The sequence below is a fragment of the Dictyostelium purpureum genome (genome assembly GCF_000190715.1).
Source record: "Dictyostelium purpureum unplaced genomic scaffold DICPUscaffold_450, whole genome shotgun sequence".
In the NCBI taxonomy this organism is placed as follows: domain Eukaryota; phylum Evosea; class Eumycetozoa; order Dictyosteliales; family Dictyosteliaceae; genus Dictyostelium; species Dictyostelium purpureum.
In genome coordinates this window covers 1-23,892 of record NW_003519784.1, presented here as the reverse complement: position 1 = coordinate 23,892, position 23,892 = coordinate 1, and the positions used below count along the sequence as shown (strand labels likewise).

The following is a 23,892-nucleotide window of genomic DNA, read 5'->3' as shown; positions in this document are numbered from 1 at the left end:
GCTGTGAATTAATTGTATTTAAACTTTTTTTAGTTTTTAATAAAAAAAAAAAAAATTTTAATTTTTTCTTTTTTTTTTAAAAAAAAATAAAATAAAATTATAAAATAAAATAAAAATTTTAAACAAAAGGTGTTATTGTTTTAATTAAATATTCAAATAAATTGATCAATATTTATTTTAACACAAATAAACACTAACACACCAAGCACACTCACACATATAAAAAAACACATAAATTAACCACATGAATATAAAATAAGTTTTGTTTGTTTGGAAGTGTATTATCCTAAACTAAATGATTAGTATAAAAATACTAAAATAATGTTTAACATTTAAGTTAATTATTTTAAAATAACCTAAAAGTGTATAATAGTTGTGATGATCATAACTATATTTTTTACATGATTTTTTATTTTTAAATAATACAAACCATAACTGAAAATGATATTTTTTTTAAAAAAACTATTATTATAAAGGATTTTTAATATTGAATATTTATTTTGAAATAACAGCATTTTTTTCTAAAAAACATTTTTATCAATTGATTTAATTAATTTTCTGACAAAAACAACAACAATACACTAAAGTTTTCTAAACCAAGAGTTTTTTTAAAAAAAAAAACAAAATAAAATAGTAATATTTTAATATTTCTATTTAAATACAATAAAGTATTATTTTTGACAATTGTAGAATCTAAAGTAAATATATAAAACCCTGATTAAAGTGGGAGTTTAAAATGCCACCACCAAAATAATAAAAAAAATAAAAAAAATAAAAAAAAATAAAAAAAAAAATCAATTGAAAGTCATGGAAATCTAAAAGCTTTTCACCATACTTAATATTTAAATTTAAATTAATTTTACAAATTTCTCTTGTTAAATATATTTGGATGATCCAAAATTTGATAATAATAACAAGAATATTCGCAATATATTCGTCTTTGAAAAATTAAAAAATTAAAAAAAAAATTAAATGAAAAAGTGAAAATATAAAAAAAAAAAGAATCAGATTATTTTTTATGAAAAATATTAAAAAAAATTAAGAAAAATTAACGAGTTTTGATGAAAATTTGAAATAGGATTTACACATACCCATTGTTTTTAATTTTTTTTCCCTTCTTTTTTTTTTTTTTTTGTTGTTGTTGGGTGGGGTTGGTTGTTATCTATATTTTATTTCTTTTTTCTATTAAATCAATATTATATATTAAATTTTAAATTAAACTTTTTTATATAATTATTTTTATATTTCAAAACCTTTATTTTCTTCAATTTTACAATATATTGTGTAAGTAAAGAAAAATTGTGGGGTTTTTTTTTTTTTTTTTTTTGGGTTTTTACATTTTTTTTTTTTTTTTTCCAATTAATAAAAGGGTTTTTATTAAAATCAATAAAATTATTGATAATAATACAATAAGATAATTTTTAAAAAATCAAATTAATAAATTAATAAAATTATCAAATAATCAAATAATCAAAATAATTGAATAATTATATAATTAAAATAATATAATTGCAATTAAAATAATAAAATAGAAATAAAAAAAAAAAACGCACCTACGACACAAGCTGGTTAAATATCTCAAAAGCCTAAAAATAAAAATTTATTTATTTTTTTTAATTTTTTTTTTATTTAACTAATTATTTCGAAAAATAAAAAATAAAAACTTTTTTTTTTTTTTTTTCTTCAGACAGGCAATATTTGTAGTAGAAGTCTCAAAAAAAAAAAAAAAAAAGAGTAATATCATCTTTTAAACTCATTATATGTATATTATTATTTAATAAAAAGGAAAACGTATTTTATATATTTTCCATTTTTTAAAAAACCGATTAAAAATAAATAAATAAAAAAAACAAATCCAAAACCGGGGGAAATCACTTTTAATAATAATAATAGTAATACTAATAATAATATACATATAAATAAAAAATCATATATATTACTAAAGTATCAGATCATTTTTATTGTTGGCATTATTCTCAATGATCCTTTTTTTGTTTACAATGGTTTAAGGTGTTGAATACCTTTTCTTTTTATATTTTTAAGTAAAAACTAAATGCCATTGGTAGAGAAAAAAAAGCCATCATTAAAAATGATAAATTAAATTTAAATACATGTTTCATAAATAAAATAAAAAGATTTAATAAATCATTTAATCATCAACCAATCATAAAAAAACATGTTCGAACTTAGTAATATATATGTATTATGTGTGGTGTGGTATTTTGCGTCAATTGGTTGTTTTGTGTGGGTTTTGTGAATTCATGAAACTCATTAAAAGGTTATTATTTCATTTTATTTTAGGTTTATTCTATTTATTTTATTTTATTTTTTTTATTTTTTTTTGTTTTTAATGTTAAAAAAACAAATAAGGTGTGAAAAACTTTTTTTTTTATTTTTTTCTTTTATATTCAAGATTAAAAGGAAAAAATAATTTTAAAATTGTTGTATGATCATATTGAATTTTATAAAAAAAAAAATAAAAAAAAAAATAAAATAATAGAAGTAAATCACGAATAGTAATCTTATTTTAATAGCAATCCACATAAATTCAACATATCAAAATTCTCACATCCACAACACACATAATCAATATTATCATTTAATCAATATTTTTTATAATAAATACGAAAAAAATCCATTTTTAAATTGTTTGTTTTTTTTTTATTTTTTTTTAAATTAAATTATTTTTTATTTTTTTTTGGTTTTTTTTTCTTTTTTTATTTCCCTCAAAAAAAAAAAAAAAAAAAAAAAAAAAATTTTTAAAGTTCGTTCGTTTTTAACACTTTTATTTATTTTTTTTTTAATTTTTTTACCATCTGTCTTTTCAACAAACTTACCGAAAAAAATTTATATTTCTCTTATATATATAATTCATTTTATCTATATAAATAAATTAATAAATTTAAATCAACGTTCATCTCTGTCATCTCCTCCTACTCCTGACGTGACTTGTTGAATTTGAATGACTCGCCAATCTCTAACTCAAATCTTTATTGAAACTTGTTATCATTATATAATACAAAATTAATCAATAAATAATAAACAATAACAATAAAATAAATAAATAATAAATAATAAAAAATAAATAATAAACAATCACTTTAATTAACAAATAAATAAAAACACAGATAAAAAAAAAATGCCATCGCAAAGTGCTAGTTCAAATAATCAAACTACTACATCATCTCTACCAGGAATGAGTATTATTGGTAATACATCAAAGAAGATAAAGGATAATTATCAAGTTATTTCTAAAATCGGTGAAGGTATATCAGGGTATGTATTAATTTATTTTAAAACGTATTTTTTTTGACATAAATTAAACCTTTTTTTCTTTTTTTTTTTTTTTCTTTTTAGATCTGTTTTTAAAGCCATTAAAAAAGATACTGAAGAATTGGTCGCTCTAAAAAACTTTAAGGGTTGGAGCGAAAACGATAGAGCCTCAAAAGAAGAATGCACATTATTACTTCAATTAAAGCACATTCCATATATAACACCAATTATTGATATCTATACAAACTACGAAACCAGCGAATATGTCATCGTTTTCCCTTATTTCGAACATGATTTATCTGGTCTTTTAAGTGAACATAGACTTTCAATTCCTCAAGTTAAATGTTATTTCAAACAATTATTAGAAGGTATAAATGAAATTCATAAGAATGGTGTTATGCATCGTGATATTAAAGGTAATTATCCGTTCAATTTCGTATTTTTTACTTTGTTTTTTTTTTCAAGATTTACACACCAATTTCGTTTTTTTTTTTTTTTAATTTTTCCCAATTTTTTTAATTTTTTTTTTTGATTTTACAATTTTTAAATTTTTTTATTTTATCCAATTACTAAATTTTTTTTTTTTTAGCTGCAAATTTACTTGTAAATAATAAAGGTTCATTGTTTATTGGTGATTTAGGTACTGCTACATCTTTTGTAAAAAGATCAGTTTTCTCAAGTAAAGTTGTTACCTTATGGTATAGAGCACCAGAGTTATTACTTGGTGCCACTCAATATGGTCCAGAAGTTGATATGTGGTCTATTGGTTGCGTATTAATCGAATTAGTAACTTCACGTAACTTTTTACCAGGTTCATCAGAACAACAACAACTCGAAGCTATTTGTAAATTATGTGGTACTCCAACCGAAGATATTTGGGAAAATGTTTCACATTTACCAAACTATAATCAAATTTCACATTTACCAGTTTACCCAAATAGATTAAAAACTGTATTTAAAAAGTAGGTATTTTTATATAAAAAATAAAATTAAAATTATTTACTAATCATTTTTTTTTTTTCTTTTAAAATTAGCTTTACACAAGATTTTATTGATTTATTAGAAGGTTTATTAACATTAAATCCAAAGAAAAGATTAACAGCAGAACAAGCTTTACAATCACCATTTTTCACCAATTCCCCATTACCATTTAAACCAGAAAATATGCCAGGCTACCAGCCAATTCATGTTTTAGAAGCTGTACAAAAAAGAATGCAACAACAAGAAGTTGAAGCCAAGAAACAAGAAGAATTAAAGAAACAACAAGAAGAGCAAAAGAAACAAGAAGACTTAAAAAGACAAGAAGAACAAAAGAAACAAGAAGAGTTAAAAAGACAAAGACTAAAGAAACAAAAAGAAGAACAAAGACAAAAAGAACTTTTAAGAAAACAACAAGAAGAAGAAATGAAAATAAAATTAGAAAATGAAAAAATTAGACAAGAACAAGAAAAAATAAAACAACAACAACTTGAACAAGAAAGAATAAAACAAGAGCAATTACAAAAAGAACAACAATTAAAAGAACAACAACAACAATTAAACAACAGAAATTATTTAAAAAGATCTTTGGATTTGGTTCATGATATTAGAAACTATTGCACTAGTGAAACCGAAAGTGAATATGAAAGTGAAGAAGAAGAAGATCAAGAAGATGAATTTTACACTGAAGAAGAGGTCGAAGACTTTTCAAGCGATGAAGATGAAGATTATTATACCCATACCAGTCTTTACACTCCAATTAAAGCCATGATCCAACAACACAACCAACAACAACAACAACAAGATTCAGTCTCTTTAAATCCATTCCTTCAACCACCAAAGAAACAAAGAACCACTTCATCATCTAGTTTCAATAATTTATCAGCCCCACTCATCATTCACTAAACCAAATTGTTCTTTTTTTAAAACAATTATACTTTATGTTACATTCCAACTATTACATTTACATATATTAAATAATCATCATATTATCAAAACATATAGTTATTAAATAGCCAGAATTTCCATTGTATATTGTTTTAAAAATATAAAAAAAAAAAAAAAAAAAAACAGAAAAAAAAAAAAAAAAAAAAAAATAATAATCAAATTGCGCCCGCTTATATTATATAACTTAAAACCTTATGTAATGTATATAAATTCTTAGTCCGTCAGTTCAATTGTCCGATGCATAAATCCATTGGCCAATATAAAATTTTTCCCTCCAAGTCAATATTGTCCCTGTCCGTTAAAAGTCCACCTCTCAGTTTTGCTGCTCCTTTTTCTTGCTTTCCGTTTTTTTCCCTGTAGTATTATTCGAGTTAAATCAATCATCATTTACTCTCAAATATATCAAATTTTAAATATTTTTTATTTACTACTTTTAGTTAAAACTACTCAGCTTGCAAAAGCTCCATTATCTTAGCCGATTATGGATGTAAATATGTATACGCACCCTCACCTCCTTTTTTTTTATAAATATATATAGATTAAAAAAGTCTAGCGTTTGGGTTTTTTTAAAATCAAAAATCAAAACTAGGCTTTATCCTTTGTTTTTTTTTAAATTTTATTTGGTTAACCAATTAACATTTGGTATTAACTAATATATTTTAAAAAATGTAACAAAAATAACCAACAACCAACAAACCAACAACAACAAAAACCCCCCAATCATGCTTCCTCTTCAATTTTTTTTCAATATTTTTATCAACTAATCAATTTATAATAATCGATTTAAAATTTAAAATATTATCACACTTTATAAAATTTATTTTTTTAGATAACATATTTTTTCAGTATATATAATAACAGAAAATTTAATAACAAAAAAAATTCATAATTTTAATTAATAAAGTTTAAAAAATAGAAAGAGATGAATTGATTCACTTTAACTTAAAAAAAAAAAAAAACCATAGTATTATTTTTTATAAAATTTTTTTGTAACTAAAATTGTTTATTTGGGATCCTATTAATATATTTATAATAAACCAGTTGAATAAAATAAATTAAAATTTTGTGTAATTACTTTTTTAGAAAAAAAAAAAAAATATTTATAAAATGGTTTATAAATGTACAATAATATCTTCTTCGGATATTTTTTGGGGTTTATTTGGTTCCGGTTGATTCTGTTGATCTTGATCATTACTATGGTTATGGGTTGAGGCTTTTTTAAATACAAAAGCTTTATATATTCCTAATGCTTCCCATTCGGCTTGAGATACTGTATGATTTTGATTAAAGCAATTCATTTTTCTTAAGAGGTCATAATGGGATTTTGATTTTTCATAAATAAAGTCGTGAAAATTGGATTCTAAAACTAATTCTAATTGGAACTCTTTTGCCATTTCAACTAGGACATCCATGTGGACTAAATATTCTTCTAAAAAGTCAATTGCATCTTCCAAATAAAATTTATATGCGCACCCGAATGCTGAGAATGTTGGTTCTTTATCTTTAAATTCGATTGAATAAACTTCATTACCAAATCTATTTGATTTTGCCTCTCTTAGTTTTTTACTATTTTTTACAAATTAATATATAGGTTAGTAAATATAAATGTAGATTCATAAAAATTATTTTACTTACACAATTAGGCAGGCATTTGGAATTGTACCGATGAAATAACCACCATCTTTTAAAACTGATGAAACATTCTTTAAAAGTTGCATGGCACTTTCTCTGGTTCTAAATGAATAATGCAAGGCAAATTGGCAACTGACCAAATCTACTTTTAAAAAACTATTATTATCGAAACTATCATAATCTTCACTGTCACTATCATCGCTTTCGCTATCATCGCCATCATCTTCGTCTATATTCTTTTTCTTCTTTTGTTGAGATTTTTCTTTTGGGAATGATTCGAGCAGTTTTTGTGAGAAACAGTCCACAGCAATCATTTTAATATCAAAGTGAATATGGTTTAATGCCTGATTGTATCTTTCTACGCCATGTTTTAAAGATTCTAAAGATATATCTGCAACTACTAAAGATTTGATCTGTGCTTTAATCCATTTCTGTAAATCGCCTAATTTACCTCCGCAAATATCGAATACAATTGTATTTGGTTTTGAATATTCCTGAATAAGGATTGATTTTACCCAATTATTTAAGTTTTTTAATGAAATGATTTTGCTTTTTGATCTTATATGGATAGGTATATTTTGTTTATGGTCATAATGTGATTTTACTATTTCATTTTGTTTTCTAATATATGAATCATTTTTATTGTTATTGTTATTAAATCTATAAGGATTATAATTGTTCTGTTGTGTATAGTTTTGTCTTTGTCGATATTGTTGCTGTTGCTGTTGGTTTTGTTGTCGATATTGCTGCTGTTGCTGTTGCTGTTGCTGTTGTTGGTTATTAAAAAAATTATCGTGTTTTTCGAAATTTGAAAATTGTTGTAAATATTGTTGTTGATTAGAATTATCAAATCTAAAACCATTATTATTTATTTTTGATAAATCATTACTTTCATCATCGCTATTATTATTATTATAATTATATTCGTTTTGGTTCGACGTCATTATAAATGTTTATTTTTTTTTACTATTTTTAAAATAATTTTTTGAAATGAAAGAAAATTAAAAAAAAAAAAAAAATGAAAAAAAAAAACATTTTTTTAAATTTTTTTAATTATTATTTTATATTTAATAAATACACACTTATAATAATTATATATAAATATAATATAAATATATATAAATATAATACAAATATATATAAATAAACAAATATATAAATAGATAACCACATATATACATAAAGCACCTATATTAGCGAACTAGTCAATTATCTTTTATCAATTATATTTTTATCTACTTCATTTTCTTATACATTAAATAACCTATTTTATATAAAGTTAAATAATTATAGTAATATCAATTAAAAAAGTAACTTTCTATCCTATTATGTTATTTATAATACCAAATGGTTTTTTATTTCAACAATATTAACAGTGTGCTACATGCACAAATAACACATAAACACAATATAAATCCTACACCCCATTTTTTTTTATTTTTTTTTTATTATTCCACAATGATTCATTATATAAAATCAAATATTTTCCTTTTTTATTTTTTACAAAATAAATAACATTTGCTGTTTAAATTGACCTTGCAATAAAAATTTTATTTGCATTGACTCATTTTTAAATTTTTATTTTTTTTATTTTTTTCCAAATTTAATAAATTAATTAAACGAATATAAATAAAAAAATCAATTTATTTTTATTACAAAACAACTCATATATTAATAACTATTTCTTTAGTAAATAATATAAATATTATACAGAATACAAATACTACAATAACAAGCATCAAAAATGTTTTTTGTTGATTGGTTTTATAATTTATTTTTATGGCTAGGTTTTTTTAAAAAAGATGCCAAAATTGTTATATTAGGGCTTGGTAATGCTGGTAAAACAACTTTATTGCAAGTATTTTTAATTTTAAAAAAATATTTATAGATATTAACTTTTTGTATTTTTTAAAAAAAAGACATTTATTAGTTCATGGTGCTGTTAAAGCACATAATCCAACACAAAGACCACATAACGATAGTTTTGTAGGTGTGGATAATTTAAAAAAAATTTTAAAAATAAAATATTAACCAAACTTATATATTACAGACATATGGAAATATTAACTTTACTGCATATGATTTAGGAGGTCAGAGTGCTTTAAGAAATATTTGGAAAAACTATACACAAGATCCAAAAACAATTATTCTTTTCATGGTAGATTCAACAGATCCACAATCAATTATTGAATCAAAGTCAGAAATTCATGATTTGCTTGAAGACGAAAATTTAAAAAATTCAGCAATTTTGGTATTAGGATCAAAGATTGATGCTAAGGTGTGTAGATTATTTTCGTATTTATTTTATTAAAATACTAATTTTTTATTATTATTTTTATTTATAAATAATAGGAAGCTATAGGAAGAGAAAGTTTGATAGACCAATTGGATATTAGAAGATTTGGCCTTGGTTTGAACAGACCTGATAGACCATTGGATTGTTTGATGTTTAGTTCGCTCAAAAGAGTAGGAATAAAAGAAATGGTTGATTGGTTAAGCAATTGTGTGGATATTGTTAATGCCAATAATTAAATAATCACTATAAATTCCCAGAAAAATAAAAAAAATAAAAAAATAAACAGAATGAAAAATTCAAATCCATATTTTTTTAAAATAAATTTTTTTTTAAAATTTAAATAAAATATTAATGTTTATAAATACTTAAAAAAAAAAAAAATTACAAATAAAAAAGTAAAAATAAAAAAATAATAAAATACGAAGACTATATAAACAGTACTGTAATTGCATTTAAATAAATCAACGTATAAACCATTTTAATCCTCTTTTTGTCTATTAGAATCTGATTATCTCACATACTATTTTTAGGGTATTTCAAAAAAAAAAAAAAAAATAAATAAAAAATTTTTATAAAATAAAAAAAAAAAAAAAAAATGAAAAAAAATTATTTTTTTATTTTTTATTTTTTTTAAAAATACTTTTATGTTTTTCTTTTTTTAACTGCTATAGCGAAAAAAGCTACCTAACTTATTTGTTTTTTTTTATTTTATTTTATTTTATTTTATTTTATTTTTTTTATGTGGTTGTTTTATTATAGTTGTGTATCATCTGACTTTTTATTCTCACTGTCATAACATATCATTACATACTATAAATAATAATTGTACAATTATTTTATGTTGTTATTATTATTGTTGTTTCATAGATAATAAATACACATATCCATCTCACCCACTCACAATAGTATTTTTCCATTTTTAATAGAAATCAACTAAAATAAAAAAGCACAAATCACTTTATAAATAGTCAATTTGTATCTTATTATAGCAATTTTATTTTTTTCAAACCATTAAACTTGTTGTAATATTGCATATTATAGCTATTTTTAGGTGGAAATTTCGAAATTGAATAGCAGCAGGTTTTAGACACAATAGTTTTATAGAAATCAAATATTTAGAAAAAAGGTAATACTCGATTTTTTTTTGTTTTTTTTTTTTTGTTTTTTTTAGAAATATCATCCATTTTATCTTTTTTTTTCATATACAAAATAGCACAGTTCAAACCCTCACCCCCCACAAAAATAAACCATATAAACATCATAATCGTGATACTTACAAAAAATCATATTATATATTTTGTTTTTTCTTTCTTTTTTTTTGGAATTTTTTTGTTTGTTTTCATCCATCTTCACAACCAAATCATTATAAAATCAATTAAATGGAAAATAAATATAAAACTCATATAAAATTTTATAAAAGATAAAATCAATGAAATTTTCCATATAACACCAAAATCATCCAAAAAATTGTTTTTTTTTTTTTTAAAAAAAAAAATATAAAATTCATCATGTTCATATTTATTATTATTGTTAATATGAAGCGATAAAAACAATAATCTATTAATAATAATAGTAATTGATAATAATAATTATAGTAAATAATAATAATAATAAAAAATAATAATCATAATAATAGTAATTATTATATTAATAAATTATTATAACTTTTTTTATTTAATAACTGTTTTTTTTTTTTTTCTAAAAATATCTCAAATAAATAATAAAATAATACAGTAATAATGATAAAATAATGCAATAAGAAAAAAATAATTTAATCTTATATATTTTAATATATCTATCTAATGATATTTATATTTCTGCATAACAAAATTATTTAACGTTAAAATGTATTGGTGTGAAAAAAAAACTATATCAGATTTATTTATCATATACCTTTTTTTATTTTATTTTCACACACCCCAAAAAAAAAAATAAAAAATATGCATATCTACACACACACACATACATTCACACCATCATTTCAAGAAATAAAAAAGCCTTTAACACCCCATCATATATAATGAAATAAATAAAAAGTGTTCTAAAAATATACAAAAAAAAATTTTAAAATCAAATTAAAATAAACGCACCATAATAATAATTACACAAACAAAATAGCAACAATTAACAGTTTGTGTGTGCGTGTGTGAAAATTATTTTAAAAAAAAAACAAAAACAAAATTCACTATCATTAATCTATTTATGAAAAATTTTTATTTTTTTTTTTTAAATGGTACTTTTCTGCTCTGTTTGTGTGTGTTTTTTTTTTTTTTTTTTTTAATATTTTTTTTATTTTTAAATTTTTTAAAATTTTTTTTTCTATTATTAAATAAAGAATAATAAATATTAATTTGGGGGTTTATTATTTATGTGTACATTATTGTCTACTTTTATATCAATTAATTTAAACAAAATATAAATTATTATTTTAAATATAATATCTTTGTGTATTTTTTTTTTGTATTTTTAATTATATATTTTTAAAATTTTTGTTATTTTAATTTAATTTAATTATTTATTTGTGTAACAAGAAAGATATCAATAGAAAAAAAAAAAAAAACCAAATAACTTTAAAAAACAACAATAACAACACCATACAAATTAAAAGGAGGAAAAACTAATTTTAAATATATTTTTCTTTTTGTTCATCTTTTAGTATATATATATAAAAATGGGGTTTTTTAAAAAAGCAAAAACATTCTTTTCATCACCAAATGAACAACAAAATGACCAAGAGCAAGCCGATAAAACAATTAAAGAGGAAGAAAGTGGTAAATCTGAACATTCAAATAAAATAAAAGATGATGGTGCAGATCATTCAGAAAATCATCAATCAAATGGGTTATTACATCCATCAGCATCAAATGGTCAAATTCATCAATCTACTTCAAATACAGATATAGCAGGTTCAGCAGTTTCATCAACTCCAGCAACCAAACAGTCACATTTAAATAATAATGATATTAGTATCGCCACTACTAATGATTCCTCTCTTACCACACCTGTTCCATCAAGTGAAAATTTACAAAGTTTACAAACAAGTGAAAAGAAATCATCTGAACAACAAGCAAGCAATACCCTATCAACTCCAAATAATACATTACCATCATCACCATCACAAACAAATATATCTGAAAGTAACAATAATAATAATACTACCACTACTACCAATAATAATAATAGCAATAGTAGTAATAATACAACTACAACTACCACCACTACTACCACCACCCCAGCAACTACCAATAATACATCACCAACTAAACAAAACTCAATATCATCAACACAACCATCCCAATCATCAACATCACTTTTAGTTAGTACATTAAGTAAATTTAAACTTAAATTAGGTGGTGGAAAGAGTAAAGATCACCCATCATCAGCTCCATCGACACCACATCAAAGACCACATAGATCTACATTAGTCATTCCACCAGGAAGTGTCCCAACAAATCAAAGTGGTCAAAAATCTACAACTCCAGAACACCCACCAGAAGAACATAAACCAGTTGAAAAAGAAGTTATAACAATTGCCACAATTACCGATTTCCCAGATGATTGCCAAAAGTTAATAAGAATTTCTGGTATACCCGAGGAAAAATTAATAAAAAATATACAAATTTTAGCATATGTTTTACATTTTAGAACTGGTAGATTTTTCAAATTAGTAGATGAACCACCAAGAGAACCAAGAAAGAAATTTGTTTCAGAAAGATTTAACGATGGTGAAAGCTTAGTTGAACATGTTGAACCACAAGTTTTAAAAAAAATGTATAAAGATTCTGATCAAGTTGGTAAAGGGTAAGTTATATTATTTTCAAATTTTCTCTTTAGTGTTTAAATATTAATATTTCATTTATTTTTATAAAGTGGTTTCGGAACAGTTTATTTTGCAAAAAGTACAAAAGAAAAGAGATTAGTAGCAATTAAAAAAATGCCACATATAACAAAGAGACAGCAACAACAAAATTACAGAGAAGCAGCAATTTTAGCGAAATGTGATCATCCAAATATTGTAAAATTACATACATGTCATATAGATAAAGACAGTAATTTATGGATTATTATGGAATTTATGGAAGGTGGTACATTTGAAGAAGCTGCCAAAGCATGGAAATTCAATGAAAATAATTTGGCTTACGTTGCTAAAGAACTCTTAAAAGGTTTACAATATCTCCATGAAAATGGTATGGTTCATAGAGATTTAAAGAGCGCAAATATCATGATGAGTGTAGAGGGTAAAGTTAAATTAATTGATTTTGGTCTTTGCGAGGACGTTCAAACTTCATCACCAACTCACATGGTAGGTTCACCATTTTGGATGGCACCAGAAATGATTCAACAAAAACCACATTCAACACCTGTCGATATATGGAGTTTTGCCATTTCACTTTTAGAAATGGCCAATCAACGTCCACCAATGATGGAAAGTGCTGTCAAGGCTATGTTTACTGTCGCCACTGAAGGTGCCACTGGTTTCGATGATCCAGGAATTTGGTCCGATTGCTTTAAAGATTTTTTATCACTTTGCTTAAAAATGGATCCAGCCGAACGTGCCACAGCCGCTGATTTACTCAAACACCCCTTCATTAAAAAAGCAGATTCAAGAGATAATATGGAAAATATACTTAAAAAGATTTTCCTTACAAATTCTTTAATGAACTCTGGTTTTTAAATAATAATAATAATAATAATAACAACTTAATTTTATATATAATAATAGCTATAAAAAAATACATCCATAAATAATAATAGATAATAATAGAAATATTAATCGTTTCATAGAATAACCCAACTTGACAATAACAACATTATCAATTGTAATAATATTTTTTTTTTTTAATAAAAAAAAAACAAAACAAAATAAATTTAAATAACAAAAAAAATCAAGAGATGGAAAAGAAGATTTTGTATCTAGATCTAAAAATAAAATAAAATAAAAATCAAATTTGTAATATCTTTTTTTTTAAAAAAAAACTATATATGGTTTTATTTTTTCTTTATTTATGCAGCCTAAAAAAAAATGAAAGTTTTTATTGTCTAATTTGTTTTAAATCTAACTATTTACAATTGAATTTTATTTAAGTTTATTTGAATTTTTGGATAATGTTTTTAATATTATATTTTCTGAAGATTCGTTAATGATAGTTTATTTGTTTATTTGTTTATTTGTTTATTATTACTATTTAATTTTAAAATATTGACATTAAAAAATTATTTTTTGGGTATTTGTTTATTTATGTAAAAAAAAATATTTATTCGACAACTAATTTATTCTTTGAATACATTGAATTGATTAAAGATTGTCTCTTGACCATTTCTAAATCCTTCATTGATTCTTTAATTAAATCTTTAGTTTCTGATTCGTTTTTATTTTTATTTTCTCTGAAACCAGTTGCAACTCTACGTAAAGCATATTCTCTAAAGTTGTAGCTTGAAAATTTATTTGATGCTCTAAGGAAAGAACGATATAAATGTAAAACAATTTCTTTTTGTGACATTATTACTTTGTAAAGCTTTTAGTTTAAATGAAAAAAATAATAAATATTTTTTTTAAAAAAAAAAAAAAAAATTAAAAAAAAATTAAAAAAATTAAAAAAATATTATTTTTTTTTTAATTTTTTTTTTACACGCAACGATTATCACCAAAAGAATTACTAACAATAGGAAAGAAATAAAAATAGAATAAATAATAATTATTGTAATAAATTAAATATATTTACAAAATTATGGTTTTTAAAAGAATTCCCACTTAATTAAAAAAATTAAATTATTTTAAAATTGTAAAAAAAAAAATTTTAAAAAGTGTTTGAAAATTTTTTTTTAATTTTTTAATTATCATTATTTTTATAAATTTTGCAATCATGAAGTTAGAGGAATTTTTATCACTATCAAATGAAAAGGGATTAAACTATTTCAATTTTGTTTTATTTTCATTGTCAGTTGAATATTTTTATTCAATGTATTTAAACTACAGACAATTTAAAAAATACCGTATTACAACTATACCAGATTATGTCAAAGATAAAATCACTCATGAAGAATTTATAAAATCGCAAAAGTATAGCAAAGCAAAATTGTAGGTATCATTATTATCAATCGTCAATCATTATTTATATATACTAATATTGCCTTTTTTTTTTTTTTTTAAATTTTAATAGGACCTATACAACTATAACAAATACAATTGGAACTCTTGTATCATTTTTATGTCTTTATTACCCAGTATACCCATATTTTTGGGATTTATCATTAAGAATAATCGAACATTATGGTTATTCAAATGAAGTACGTATTTTAACATTATTTATTGGTAATATATAGTGATATTAATTCATTATTCCCATTCAACAAAGATTTTGAGATCCATAGTTTTATTTGTTTTTGCCATTTTAATTTCATCAGTTACAGAAATACCAGAATCATATTATTTCCAATTTGTTTTAGAGGAAAAGTTTGGATTCAATCGTATGACCATTGGCCTATTCATCAAAGATAAAATTATTTCAACTTTATTAGTATTTGTTTTTGGTATTCCAATATTATCATTAATTATTTATATTATTAATTGGGCTGGTCCACAACTCTGGTTATGTAAGTAGCTAAATTAACAAAAGATTAAAGCTCAATTTACTAATTTAAATATTTTTATTATAGATTGTTGGGGAGTTTTAGTATGTATCACATTAGCATCTATTACAATTATTCCAAACTATATCCAACCATTATTTAATAAATATACCCCAGTTGATGGAGAGTTAGGCGAAGCTATCTATAAGCTTTCAGAAAGAGTTGGCTTCCCAGCCTCAAAAGAAACCATTTTTGTTGTTGATAACTCAAAGAGAGATGGCCATATGAATGCGTTAGTATAGGTTTTTTAAATTTTTATATATTAGAGATTATAAATATTAATAATCTTATTTTTTTTAATTACAATCAAAATATAATACAGATACTTTTATGGTTTGTTTGGTAAAAAGAGAATTGTTTTATATGATACTTTGGTTAAAGAATTAAAAAGAGAAGAGATTTTAGCAGTGATGGGACATGAATTTGGACACTATAAAATGTCACATTCTTTAAAGCAAATGGTTGTACTTCAATTTTATTTAGTTGGATTTTTATACATTTTTAGCTTGTTCATTAATGACAATAGTCTTTATCAACAATTTGGGTTTGAGTCATCAAAGAATTCAGTTTTCATTGGTTTAGTTTTATTCTCTTTGATCTATAGCCCAGTTGGCCGTATTTTCACTTTGATTTTAAATATTTTTTCAAGACGTTATGAATACCAAGCCGATAACTATGCTGTTCAATTGGGTTTCTTAGATTGCGAACACTTATACAAACTTCATTTCAAAGAAAACTCTTGTTTAATTTATGATGAATATTTTAGTGCCTACCATCACTCCCACCCAACTTTAATCGAAAGAGTTAAGAATATTGAAAAACAAGTTTCGCTATATAAAAAAAAGGAATAAAATATAAATAAAAGATATATACAATATAGTGTTTATATAGTATTTTAAAGAATAATAAAAAATAGCAAATTAAAAATATTTTTAAAAAGAAATTTTATTTTATTTTTGGTTTTTGGTTTTTGGTTTTTTTTTTAAAAGACATAAAGCCCAATCCATCTGCATCTTGATCTATATGATGTGTCGGAGCCAGATGTCGAGATCTTATTTCTTATTGTTTGATCGATATTGTTATTAAAGCTATTGTTTATATTTGAATTAATATAACGAACTTCATATATATTTGATGTAATATTTCCTAAAATTTAAAGAAAAAAGGTTAGGAATAAATATTAATTGGATAGTTTTGATAATATTATATAACTTACTTAACAAAGACATTTTTTTTAGATATTAGAGTTTTAAACTTGTCAATATGTTTAAAAAAATAAAAAAAAAATTCATTTTATATAAATCGAATTTGATAAAAAAAAATAGAAAAAAAAAAAAAAAAGAAAAATATTATTTGAAAATTTATTAGATTTAATTTAATAAAATTAATTAAACAAAACTTTATACTCATAAAAGTTTAAAAGTATTAAACAAAAAAAACTATTTATCTAATCTAAACCCACTCTTATAAAAAGCTAAAAATAGCTCCTTACTCAATAACTTTACCCCATTTTAAAAAATAAAATGGAATGTTTATTTGTATTCAAATAGTATTGGGGTTAAAAGTGTGGTGGGTTGTTGAAAATAAAAAAAAAAGGGTATAAAAATTATTTGTGTTAAATACGAATTTTACAAAAAAATAAAAATAAAATTTAAATTTACATTTATTTTATTTATGGTTTGAAATTAAAATGTTTATTCTATTTTTATATTCTATATTTATGGTAATAACTATATATTATTGTTTTTGGTGTTGTTATTAACCCTTTAAAAGAATCACCAACAATAATAAAACTATTAATATAACAATAATAATATAACAAAATTCTATTTTTAGAATATCTTATAAACTCGTAACAATAGTGATAAAATAAGATACAATTGTTGTTTTTTTTTTTCTTTTTTTTTTTTGATAATAAAAAAAATAGAAATATTTTATTTAAAAAAAAGCTAAATTACCTTTTTTATAAAATTTTATTTATTTTTTTTTAGTAAACTTCACATCTATTATTTAACCAAATACATGTAAACTTTGTTAATTCGTTTAAAATACAATCGAATTTACTTAAGGAAGCACAGTCTATAATAGTAATGAAAAAGAATTAGTAATGTATGAAAGGGCACAACATAAAATTTTTTAATTTTTACATTTCTTTGAAGCTTCAAGTTGAATTTGTTGGGTAGTTTCAACAGAGTAAGCAACGGTGAAAACTAAGAATAATAAAACTACAATAGATAAAATATTTCTGTTAACTGACATTGTGGGTATAAAAATTTGTAAAAAATGAAAAAAAAAAAAAAAAAAAAATGCTAAGATGGTTTTTGTTTTGAAAAAAAAAAATTTTAAAAAAAAAATAAAATTATAAAAAAAAAATAAAATTTGCCTGGCATCCTGAATCAAATTGATATTTTAAATTTTGATTATAATAAAAATAATAAAAAATAATGATAAATAAATAATGATAAAATAAATAATAACAAGAATAAATAAAACCCAATAAAAATCTACAATTAATAAATTTTTTTATTTTATTTATTATTTGTAATAATATATTATTTGTTTTTATTTTATTTATTATTTTAAAAATAATAATTAGTATTTTTTAAATATTAATTGCTATTATAAATAAGAATTATAGTTTAGAAAAAATATGGAGCTACAAAATATCTGACACCAAAACCGATACATGAACATAAACCTTGGAAAATTAATAAATAGATGCAAAGTTTTCTTTCAGATAATGGACCGGTAACCATTAATAACAAGTTAATAATTGTTAAATTAGTTGGAATAGCCTCCATTTTGTCGGTAGTTGGATTATATTTTGGTACTCTGTGTCTTGGACATGGAATAACTCCGAATAACTGTGGGGTCGAATAAAGGAAATTTAAAATCTAAAAAATGGCGCAAATTTAAAATGAAAAAAAAAAAAAAAAATAAATAAAAAATTATTAATAAACTTTTAATTAACCTTTATATACTATCAAGGCTACTTACTTGTGGAATAAAGAATAATAATAAAGTTTTACTGAAATGACAAAGAATGGCAACAACAGCAAAGCACATACCAGAGAAATATGTAAAAGTATCACCGACAAAAACACGAGATGGATACCAATTATAGAATAATAAAGAAATTGCTGTGAAAAGGAAAGGAATCATCAAGACCAATGAGAAGAGATGTTGTTGTGAATTTGGTGAGATGGTAAGTTCGATTAAATTGTGAACAATAATTGAAATTGCAATTACAACTGATTGACCAACCTCCAAACCATTAATACCGGCTAAAATGTTAATTGAGTTGGTGCAAAAGATTGCTAACATTAACAAGTAGATACGATAAAAAACACCAAGGTCAAAAGTCATACCTAACCATTCTCTTAATGGAACTGGGAAATTAATATCTGGAACGACAACTGATGTACCACCTGCATAAGCTACCAACAATGGAAGACTTGCAAATAATGGTAAAACTAACTTGTATCTCCAACGTAAATTTAATACATCATCACCAAATCCTAATAAAATCATAAAGCAAATGCTTGTTAATGCTGCATTATATTCACTTAATTGAACTGTTTCTGGGAATGAAAACCATTGGAATAATTGAAATAAAATAACGCAAACTAAATAAACAACTGAAACACAAATACCTAATGATTCGGGTCTAATAAAAAAAATTAATTTTAAATATTATTTTATAATTATTATTGTTTTATTTAATTATTATTATTATTAATGATCGTTTTAAAAAACTATCCATTTAAACATACATTTTTTTACCTGAATATTTTGGATTGCCTTTTTTATTTAAATCCATACCAGTGAGGTTTGCTGTTGATGTTAACTCCGAAATTGTTGGAATTAATCTATAAGTTAATAAACCTGCACCAAATGAGAATATACCACTTTGTATAATAATCCATTGTAATGATAAATTTGGTAAATTATATAGTAATACAATTGGTGGCAAACAACAAATACCAATAAACCCTATTAAAGATCTATCAAACATTTTATTTTTTTATTGTACCCTTTATTAAATTATTTATATAAATAAATATTATTTTTAATTTTAATTTAAAAAAAAAATTTTAAAAAATTTAAAAAAAAAAAAAAAAATTTAAAAAAAAAAAAATCATAAAAAAATTTTTTTTTATTTTCAATCAAGAAAATATTTGACAATGAATTTACTTAATTTAAAAAAACAATTATTTTAAAATAATTCTTTAAAAGTACAATTTTGGTTTAAAACTTCAATAAAAATATTTTGTTTTGAAAATAATAAACATAAAATAAAATAAAATAAAAAATTAATAAATGGTTCTATTTTGGTAATAACATCGATAATAAAATTCATTTTATTATAAACCCATTATTGTGCCATTAAATTCAATTTTTAAAAAGAACACATTATTGTAATAATAATTATAATCATATAAAAAAAATAAAAAAAGAAATATGTTTTGATTTTTTTTTTCCCCAAATCGTTTTTTGAAAAATAAAAAAAAATAAAAAAATAAAAAAAAAAACAATTTTTAAAAAAAAAAAAAAAAATTTATTTTATGTTTATGTTTGTGTTTATTGCAAAATAATATAAATAATAATAATCAAGTAATAATTAATTTTTGTTTTTCATTTTATAATTTTTTATTTATTACCAATCATTGTTATTAACTATTGGTTTTCAAAAAAAAAAAAACAAAAAAAAACAAAAAAAAAAAAAAAATATTGAAATAATAAATTAAATTTTAGAAAAAGGAAATTCATAAGTTTTCATAGAAAAAAGGTAACTAATCAAAGAATTTAAAAAGCAATTTTATCAATCACTTCACAATCATTTATAACGATTTGTAGTTTTAAATAAGTTTCGATTAATCAGCTTATTTTTCATACACGTAAATGTTTATATTAAATAAATAAATAAAGTAATAATAAAAAAAACAAAAAAAAAAATTTCTTTTGAAAAATTTTTTTTATGCCATTCGGTTGCCTGGCTGATCATCCATTTTAAAAAATAAAATTTTATTTTATTTTTTATTTTGAAATAATAATCTTCATTTATTTATTTCAAATGGTCGTCGGGTCCTTTGGTATTTTAGATTTTATCAAGTAAAGACCTTTTAAAAATTTTTTTTTTTTTTGTTTGTTTAATTTCTGTATTTGTGTTTTATAAAAATGAAAGTGTGTGTTAATTTTTAAAAAAAAAAAATTTTAATTTTTAAAAAATTTTTTAATTTTCAAAATTTTTTTTTTTTTTCTGTAATTTTTTTTCATATTTATTTATTAAATCACAAATATTAATAATATTTCCTTTTATTATTATTATTATTATTTTAAAACAGGTTTAAAATAATTTAATAATCAAACAATAAACAATTAGAAATATAAATTAATAAACAAATAAATAAAAAATAAAAAATGGTTTCAGAAACAACAATTGTAGAATTACCAGAGGCAGCAATTGCACAACAAGAATCATCAGCCACTTCAACTGTTCAACCAACACAACCAAACTATTCATCTTTCCAACAAGTTAATAGTCAATCACCACCACAACAACCACAATATTATCAACCAGCTTATCATGGTCATCATCACCATCAACCATCTCATCATGGCCACCATCACCATACCCATCATCACCATAATGGAGGCCTCCATTTAGCATATGTTGGTCATCCAGCAGCTCATATTCATCACGGTCACCATGGTCATCACCATCAACCAGCATTTGTTAACCCACAATTCCCACCAAATTACCAACCATCACAATTAACTTCATTGTATGTTGGTGACTTAGCCTCTGATGTCAACGAGGTTGTTTTAAATGAACTATTCTCTAAAGTTGGTCGTAATGCCATTGCCTCAATCCATGTCTGTCGTGACTCTAATACATATAGATCACTTGGCTATGCTTATGTAAATTTCTATAATAACCACGATGCTGAAAGAGCCCTCGATACTTTAAATTACTCTATGATCCATGGTAAACCATGCCGTATTATGTGGAGCTACCGTGACCCAACCAAAAGAAAAACCAATGTAGGTAATGTTTTTGTAAAGAATTTAGAAAAGGCTGTTGACAACGCAATGTTATACGATGTATTCAGTTCATTTGGTAATATCCTTTCGTGCAAAGTTGAATACGAAAAAGGTATTTCAAAAGGTTACGGTTATGTTCATTTCGAAACCTCAGAGTCATCCGGTAAAGCAATTGAAAGAATTAATGGTACATTAGTACTTGGCAAACCAATGTAAAGTATTACAAACAAATTTTATTCATTTCGCACAAAATTAATATTAACATATTTTTTTTTTTTACCAATTTTTTAATAACAGTTTCTGTGAGCCATTTGTTGCAAAAGTAGAAAGATATAAAGTAGAAAATAAAGTATTCTTTAGAAATGCTGATGAAAGTGTTACACAAGAAATGATTCAAGAAGAATTAAGTAAATTTGGCGAAATTGAAATTTGCACTTTAAAGATTGATTCAACAGGTAAATCAAAGGGTTTAGGTACAGTCGAATTTAAGAACTGTGAAGATGCACAAAAACTATTGGCCGTTGAAGCTGATAGTATCCAAATTAATGGTAAACCAATTACATTTGATCGTGTTAAAAATAAAATCGAACGTGTAACAGAGCTTCGTAAAAAAACAACTGACCAAACTTTATTCTTAAGCAATATTGATGAATCAATTGAAAAAGAAACAATTAAAGAAGAGTTCTCAAAACATGGCGCTATTATTGGTTGTAAGATTGTTCAGGATGAAAGTGGAAAAAATAAAGGTTATGGTTTTATTACATTTTCCGAAGTTTCAGAAGCTAATAAAGCCCTAGAAGCCTTAAATGGTTTCACCTTTGGCAATAAACAAATTACTGTCAGTTTATCAAGCAACAAAGAGCAACAATTAACCTCACATCATGCCGCTCATCATGCTGCTCATCATTCGAATCCATCACATAAATCTTCAAAATATATTTTAGCTCCACATCCACACGCTGCTCACCATGGTCACCATGTTGCTCATCATGGTCATCATCCAAAATCTGTTCATGCAGTTGCCGCAGTAGCTAATGGTAATCAATATCCTACTGCATTTATTCCAAATGGCAATAGATATTATCATGGTACTGCACCAATTTATACCCAACCATCTTCACCATCACACATTTATACCCAACCATCTTCAAATCCACGTTACTTAAAATCTTCCTCACCATCAACACCATCAACATTTAAGAAATCAAATATTAATAGTAATAATACATCAAAACCAACCAATGGCTTATCAAATGGCTATAAAGGTAATAAACCAAGAAATATGAATGGTAAACCAAGATTTAATAAAGATAATAATAATAATACTGAAAAATCAACAACCCCAGTTGTCGAAGAGTCAAAATCAATCGAAATCACCTCAACTACTACCACTACTTCAACTACCACTACTACTTCTAATTTAAACATCACTCTCGAATCAATTTTAAAACAAACTCCAGAGGAAGCTACTGAAACCCTTGGCTCAGAAATTTATAATTTAGTATTAGCAAAATATGATAACGATGCTTCATTAGCTGGTAAAATAACAGGTATGATCATCGAATCCGTTTGTGAACCAAAAGAATTATTTTCTCTTATTGACTCTGGCAAGATTCAATCTAAGATTGAAGAGGGCAAAACCCTTTTGGAAGGTAATACTCAAAATTAATTATTAATTTTTAATAATAAAACCTAAAAAAAAAAAAAAAAAAAAAAAAAAAAACTTTTTTTCTTTTTTTATTTTTCGTATTATAAAAACCTTTTGATAAATTTTTTAACCGATACTTTTATTATTTTATTTTTTTTTAATAATATAACATTATTTTAATTTTTATTTTTTTATTTTTTATTTTTATTTTTTTATTTTTAATTTTTTTTAATTTTTTTTTAATTTAGATATCTAATTTTTTTGGGAAAGTATCTATTATATCTTTACAGTTTTTTTCAAATAAAACTTGCTGTCGACACAAAGTTAAAAATGGATCCTAAAAAAAAAATAAAATTAAAAAATTAAATAAAATTAAAAAATTAAATAAAAATAAAAAATAAAAATAAAAAAAAAAGTTTTCGTATATTTTCTGAAAATACCA

General features: G+C 22.7%; 10 protein-coding genes across 10 annotated transcripts; 5 read left to right on the top strand and 5 right to left on the bottom strand.

The window, feature by feature from the left end:
* Positions 1-3,139: 3,139 nt before the first annotated feature.
* Positions 3,140-5,157, top strand: DICPUDRAFT_42322 (uncharacterized protein; the record flags this gene model as incomplete). Its single annotated transcript, XM_003293604.1, has 4 exons — positions 3,140-3,276; positions 3,358-3,689; positions 3,863-4,235; positions 4,308-5,157. 4 exons carry the CDS (start codon positions 3,140-3,142, stop codon positions 5,155-5,157), a joined length of 1,692 nt encoding a protein of 563 aa, XP_003293652.1.
* Positions 5,158-6,311: 1,154 nt separating this feature from the next.
* Positions 6,312-7,775, bottom strand: DICPUDRAFT_42334 (uncharacterized protein; the record flags this gene model as incomplete). Its single annotated transcript, XM_003293599.1, has 3 exons — positions 6,312-6,765; positions 6,835-7,012; positions 7,130-7,775. The coding sequence occupies 3 exons, from the start codon at positions 7,773-7,775 to the stop codon at positions 6,312-6,314; spliced, it is 1,278 nt and encodes a 425-aa protein (XP_003293647.1).
* An 800-nt stretch (positions 7,776-8,575) lies between these two features.
* On the top strand, positions 8,576-9,363 carry sarB (sarB, Sar1 GTPase; the record flags this gene model as incomplete). The annotated part of the gene is made up of 4 exons (XM_003293603.1): positions 8,576-8,685; positions 8,751-8,817; positions 8,882-9,109; positions 9,184-9,363. 4 exons carry the CDS (start codon positions 8,576-8,578, stop codon positions 9,361-9,363), a joined length of 585 nt encoding a protein of 194 aa, XP_003293651.1.
* A 2,435-nt stretch (positions 9,364-11,798) lies between these two features.
* On the top strand, positions 11,799-13,802 carry DICPUDRAFT_158544 (uncharacterized protein; the record flags this gene model as incomplete). Its single annotated transcript, XM_003293602.1, has 2 exons — positions 11,799-12,928; positions 12,998-13,802. The coding sequence occupies 2 exons, from the start codon at positions 11,799-11,801 to the stop codon at positions 13,800-13,802; spliced, it is 1,935 nt and encodes a 644-aa protein (XP_003293650.1).
* A 580-nt stretch (positions 13,803-14,382) lies between these two features.
* Positions 14,383-14,628, bottom strand: DICPUDRAFT_42342 (uncharacterized protein; the record flags this gene model as incomplete). Its single annotated transcript, XM_003293598.1, has 1 exon — positions 14,383-14,628. The coding sequence occupies one exon, from the start codon at positions 14,626-14,628 to the stop codon at positions 14,383-14,385; it is 246 nt and encodes an 81-aa protein (XP_003293646.1).
* A 363-nt stretch (positions 14,629-14,991) lies between these two features.
* On the top strand, positions 14,992-16,608 carry DICPUDRAFT_42327 (uncharacterized protein; the record flags this gene model as incomplete). The annotated part of the gene is made up of 5 exons (XM_003293601.1): positions 14,992-15,206; positions 15,289-15,415; positions 15,484-15,721; positions 15,785-15,989; positions 16,080-16,608. 5 exons carry the CDS (start codon positions 14,992-14,994, stop codon positions 16,606-16,608), a joined length of 1,314 nt encoding a protein of 437 aa, XP_003293649.1.
* Positions 16,609-16,739: 131 nt separating this feature from the next.
* DICPUDRAFT_158541 (uncharacterized protein) lies at positions 16,740-16,986 on the bottom strand (the record flags this gene model as incomplete). The annotated part of the gene is made up of 2 exons (XM_003293597.1): positions 16,740-16,903; positions 16,974-16,986. 2 exons carry the CDS (start codon positions 16,984-16,986, stop codon positions 16,740-16,742), a joined length of 177 nt encoding a protein of 58 aa, XP_003293645.1.
* A 758-nt stretch (positions 16,987-17,744) lies between these two features.
* DICPUDRAFT_158540 (uncharacterized protein) lies at positions 17,745-18,016 on the bottom strand (the record flags this gene model as incomplete). The annotated part of the gene is made up of 2 exons (XM_003293596.1): positions 17,745-17,836; positions 17,905-18,016. 2 exons carry the CDS (start codon positions 18,014-18,016, stop codon positions 17,745-17,747), a joined length of 204 nt encoding a protein of 67 aa, XP_003293644.1.
* Positions 18,017-18,396: 380 nt separating this feature from the next.
* On the bottom strand, positions 18,397-19,772 carry DICPUDRAFT_158539 (UDP-N-acetylglucosamine-dolichyl-phosphate N-acetylglucosaminephosphotransferase; the record flags this gene model as incomplete). The annotated part of the gene is made up of 3 exons (XM_003293595.1): positions 18,397-18,651; positions 18,755-19,424; positions 19,531-19,772. The coding sequence occupies 3 exons, from the start codon at positions 19,770-19,772 to the stop codon at positions 18,397-18,399; spliced, it is 1,167 nt and encodes a 388-aa protein (XP_003293643.1).
* A 1,406-nt stretch (positions 19,773-21,178) lies between these two features.
* DICPUDRAFT_158538 (uncharacterized protein) lies at positions 21,179-23,471 on the top strand (the record flags this gene model as incomplete). Its single annotated transcript, XM_003293600.1, has 2 exons — positions 21,179-22,014; positions 22,100-23,471. 2 exons carry the CDS (start codon positions 21,179-21,181, stop codon positions 23,469-23,471), a joined length of 2,208 nt encoding a protein of 735 aa, XP_003293648.1.
* Between the last annotated feature and the right edge of the window lie 421 nt (positions 23,472-23,892).